Source organism: Miscanthus floridulus, chromosome 10 (assembly GCF_019320115.1).
Source record: "Miscanthus floridulus cultivar M001 chromosome 10, ASM1932011v1, whole genome shotgun sequence".
Lineage (NCBI taxonomy): Eukaryota > Viridiplantae > Streptophyta > Magnoliopsida > Poales > Poaceae > Miscanthus > Miscanthus floridulus.
In genome coordinates, this window is record NC_089589.1 from 108382588 (window position 1) to 108387887 (window position 5300).

Genomic DNA, 5300 nt, shown 5'->3' on the forward strand with positions numbered 1-5300 from the left:
TGATACATTTTTCTATAAATTCGATCAAAATTGTTCAACAAATTTAACTTAGAAGAAATAAAATAAATAAATGTGCTATATTTTGAAGTGGGATCGGAGCAATATTCTACGAACAAGAGTGTGTTGCAGTAATTGCATGCAACATCCATGTGATGGCCGATCTCGCGGCTTCGGGTACGGGGTGTGTCCACTGAAAAGACTTTTGTGATGAATAAAGATGACAACTACGACCACAGCTAGCGAAGAACATGTACCATTCATGAACGATGATCCAGATCTATCCAAATTTGTGGCTGGATATATGTAAGTAATTCTCCAAAAATCGTCAATGCAGCATTCGTGCATATATTAATTCGGTCCAATGCATGCATATTAAAGGAACATAATTAGGTTGGGAGGATGTTGCCACTTTGCCAGTACTACTTTCCAGGGCAGGCACCCTAGTTACATAGTACTGTATCTCAACATATGCAAATTAAGGCTTTGTTTAGTTCCAAAAAGTTTTTTTAAAAAATGCTACAGTATCCGTCCCATCGAATCTTACGATACATGCCTGGAGTATTAAATGTAGACAAAAAAAAATTAATTGCACAGTTTGGTTAGAAATCACGAGACGAACATTTTAAACCTAATTAGTCGATGATTAAACACTAATTGCTAAATAAAAACGAAAGTGCTACGGTAGCTAAATTCCTAAAATTTTGCGACCAACACAGCCTAAATAAAAGCCCATGTGGAAAGTATATATTTAATTACAGGGACATTCATTGATTCTGTTGAAGAAAAGAAATGCAAAACAGTTTCACCAAGAAACAAAAGAAAGAAGAGCATGTAGACGTACTACTAGTTAATATAAGATCCTGATTTGCATATACACAGACAGACAGCATCACTTACGCACGCCTAATTACCTAACCAATCGCCCTCCGACCATCCAAATCCATCATCCGTCCTCCCCTTTTGTACGTTTTGTACGAACGCACCCTAAATTTTGGCAAAAAATAATCAACGTACGGCACTCCGGCACTTTTTCCAGTCGTCGTCGTCTGGACCGTCTTGTTCAATAACACGGGCGCCTGCCGGCCGGCCGTCCGTTCACGCATGGGGATCATGGCATGAAGAGCTTGTTGCCGCACTTGCAGCGCCACACCTCCGGGTAGTACTCCCACTGGGGTCCCACCCCGGGCTGGATGGCCACACGGGTGGCCCGGCACGGCGTGCACCGCCCGCACCGCGCGCGGCACGTCGGCGGCGACGACCCCGGCCCCACGAGCCACCGCCGCCGGGCTGGGAGCACGTCCATGGCGTCCCTCGCCCACGTGGTGGTCGCTGCCCTCCTGGTGGCGCCGTTGGCCATCGCCGTCGACGAGTCTATTCGCCTCCTTGCCAGCGCCGCCGCTGGCAAACGGACCGGCCGCCCTGTAACCACAACTGCAGTACGTAGCCGTACACCGTCAGAACTAATATGATATATATAATGCGTACAGTCCTGGTAAACGACAAATCAGCGTAGGGCAAATTTCAGCGAAGGGCACATGGCCTTAGAACTTGCATATATATATATATGCAGAATTAATTTGTTACTGGCTAATACAATACCATTCTGCCGATTTAGAAAATAATAATGAAAATGCAAAAATGGATCGGAGACATGCAGAGACCAAATAAATAAAGCACTTCAGTGTCTAGAGCTAGAGAAGACATATATATACACTATATATCTATATATATTAGTGAATTATTCATGTGCTCCAAACAGTGATACCTGCATGCAGTACATTCACACTGAGCCAGGTGCGCTCGCTGCCGGCGTGGGTTCGAATCCTGGATTCGACTCACGTCTCTCACCGGAATTTATTCCCAAAAGATTCTACAGCCTCTGTCGCGTGGAACTTTAAAGGGATTGCGACGCGCCCGTCGTCTACGGAGCCATGGTGATTTCGGTGATCTCAAGAAGGACGCGGTCTTCATATCTACGTGTAGTTGTAGATCTGATTGTGTACGCGTGGTATGTGTAGTGTGTGGTGTGTGTTCGTACATGAACAGATTCTAGAGCTGTAACCAGAGGAGAGGCTCACATGATATGAGTTGATACATCTTGTGGTGAGAGATTGTAGGCAGTGCTCGCCTGGCATGAAAAAAAACTGTTCGTACTGAAAAACACTGTTCGGTGTGGTGAGAGAAAACCACTGTCGCTGCTTAAAAAACGAGCCGAATAAGCCGGCTTCTTCCTAGCTAGTAACGTTAAGCGACTGAGACCAAAGCGTATTATCTGTGCAGCACGACTGGCACACGTACGCCCACGCCCACGTAATCCGCCTAGCAATGCAAGCTAGTACGGGCAGATTCTCTCTCTGGCTGGTCTCCCTGCCTGCACTGAAGCGTGTCCCCTCCTAATCCCTATGCAGGCAGCAGCGTGCGTCTCTCTCTCTCTTTCTCGTATGAACGTGTGTGTCTGTGTACGAGTGAGTGAGAGCTACTCCTACTAGTACTATTGCAGTGAGCAATGAATTGGATCGCGATCGTGTGCTTTTCTGGACCAGCCTCGTCAGACTGCCAGTGCCATGGTGGGGGCGCCCAGCAGGCCAGGACGCCTGGCTGGCTGCAGTGCAGCTGTGCTGGGAACGGGAGGAAGACGTCGCTGTTTGGTTGGTGAAGAGACTCCAGAGAGAGAGGGTTTCATTTAATCTAGGTAGTACTGATCTACATAGGCTACCCTTGCAATATCTTTTTGGAGAAAACAACTTTGAATATTTAATTAGTAGCAGCAGCAGACAGTGATGAAAAAAAAACTATTTGTTGACTGTTGTTATTTGTTCTAGATGTGAGCAAGTTCTTGATGTGATCGGAGGATGGAGTAGACACAAGAGAATGGATTTGCGCGAGCAAAATACTACTAGTACACTGGTTTTGCATGCATCAAGAGAGAAGAAAACAAATGCTTCACCGAAATTTGAATGTAACTTCAGAAATCTCACCAACCAAAAGAACATGCATGCATACATGGCTCTAGTTCCAGTTCTCCAAACCTAGGACGGCAACACGGTTCAGGAGGCCATAAACGATCGTGAATTATTTACTGCTGGCTAATTTGGTATGAGAAAAAAATACTGTTCCTGACCGAAAATTTACGATCATTTATGAGCAAACGAATAGGCTGCGGTCTACTAGTAAGTTAAGATTAGTTGTGTTAGATTGATGATGCCTAGCTAGCTAGTTAAAATTTGTACCTTCTTGTTGTTAATTGCTTTACAGCAAGGTGTCACCCAGAAGATAGAGGGAAGGAGGGGGGCATTTTTTTTAAGGGAGGGAGACCTTTCCTATATCTAGCAAAAGAGTGCATGCATGATGATAAGAAAGAACAACACATACTAGCATATTTTATTGGGTTCCTTGAGGGGGAGACAGAGACTAATGCAAGAGAAAGATGGGTATCTAGCTAGCTGCTAATCCTAGTAGAAAGAAATTAAAGTAAACATGTCAAGACCTAGGCAGCTCATTGAGGAACCTAATTAAAAGCCCCCTCGGTTTAACTAATTAATTAACTAATCAAGACTCTAAGAGAGGGCAGGCATAGAAAGTAGGATAGGAACACATAAAAATACCAGAAATTAAAAAAGAGGGAATCACATGCACGCACTCTTCCCGCATCAAAATAAGATCTTGACAAGAGCTTTGCTTTGCCTCAAACAAAAACAAAAAGCGAGAAAAGAAGAAGAACAAGCACGGCCAGCCCAGCAAAAAGCTATAGCCTTTCGCACTTACCCATGGCCGCGGCGAAGAGGACGGCGGCGAGGAGGGCGGCGGCGTGGCAGCGGCGCCGGCTCGCCCGCCTCCGGCAGCTCACGGCGCCCATATCGCGGCGGATCGGAAGAAGAGCTCGCACGCACGTTCTCGCTCGGTCGTCGTCACGCCGCTCGATCCAGCTGCCGAGCCTCAAGAACGCTAACCACGCGCACGACGCGGCGCCGCCGCAGAGGCTATCTCCGTCGGATCCCGGCAGCTCGCTCGACCGGAGGCCTGGAGCTGGCTAGCTCGCGCTCGCCAGCAATGGCAACAAGCGGAGCAGGCAGCAAGCAGCCGGTGGCCGATCTGAAAGTGAACTGTGACCCGATCCTCGCAACGCTCCAAGCGCGAGGGTGTGCGTGCGTGCGCGCCAGTTAGCCTGGCAGAGCGAGTCAGCCGGCCGGTCGCAGACTCACAGGCCTCACAGGCCGGCCTGGCACACACGCTTTTGAGAGAGAGAGAGAGAGAGAGAGAGCTGTGACCGGGAAGAAGAAAGGAAGAGGGCAGAGAGAGGGGCACGGCTGTGAGAGCTAGCGAGGGCCAGTGGTGGTGACAGTGGCTGTTGAGAGGAACAGAACAGAACAGGCAGGCATTCAGGCAATGTATAGCTAGGCCTGGTTTAGATCGCAAGTTTTTTTACTCTTTCTTCGTTACATCAAATCTTTGATATATACATGGAGTATTAAATGTAGATAAAAAAAATAACTAATTACACAATTTGATTGTAAATTACGAGACGAATCTTTTAAGCCTAGTTAAACCATAATTAAATAATAATTATTAAATACAAACAAAAATACTACCATACCAAATACTGATTTCTAACTTCAATCTAAACAATCACCTAGCGGCAGCAGCAGCATGTGTACACAGCGCAACGTGACTTGTGATTGTATTGGGTACCTGCCAGCCTGCCTGCCTCTGCCCGCCTTGACCAAGAGGAGGAGGTAGCCCTTCAATAACTTTGAAATGACAGCTCGAGCACGAATATAATCTACGGAGTATCTCAGAGGCAACTCTACGGTAGATAACAGTTGTAGCATATGGGGATATGTTTGGTTGTGTGGCTATCCGAGAAGAACATGCATCATGTGATGTCTACGGGTATGTTTGGTTGTTTTCTCATGTCTGTGTCGTAAATCCCATATATAAGGCCCCGTTTAGATCCCACCAAAAAACCAAAAATTTTCAAGATTCTTCATCACATCAAATCTTACGATACATGTATGGAGCATTAAATGTAGGTAAAAAAAATAACTAATTATACAGTTTACCTGTAATTAGCGAGACGAATCTTTTAAGCCTAAATAGTCTATAATTAGACAATTTTTGTCAAATACAAACGAAAGTGCTACAGTAGCCAAAAGCCAAAAATTTTCGCCGTCTCCCGGATGCTCCCCGCCGTCTTCACTATCAAGCTTCCGGCCAAAACGCCGCGGGCATTGTTCCCTCCGGATCACGGTGACGGCCACACCACAAACGCGGTTGGTGTGATCTCGCAAGACTTGCCCATT

The 5300-nt window shown here is 46.4% G+C and overlaps 1 protein-coding gene across 1 annotated transcript; it reads right to left on the reverse strand.

Annotated features, from left to right (window-relative positions):
* Positions 1–763: 763 nt before the first annotated feature.
* Positions 764–4330, reverse strand: LOC136485282 (uncharacterized). Its single transcript, XM_066482194.1, has 2 exons — positions 3766–4330; positions 764–1431 (listed from the first exon to the last, which is right to left on the reverse strand). The coding sequence occupies exons 1-2, from the start codon at positions 3854–3856 to the stop codon at positions 1109–1111; spliced, it is 414 nt and encodes a 137-aa protein (XP_066338291.1). The 5' UTR covers positions 3857–4330; the 3' UTR covers positions 764–1108.
* Between the last annotated feature and the right edge of the window lie 970 nt (positions 4331–5300).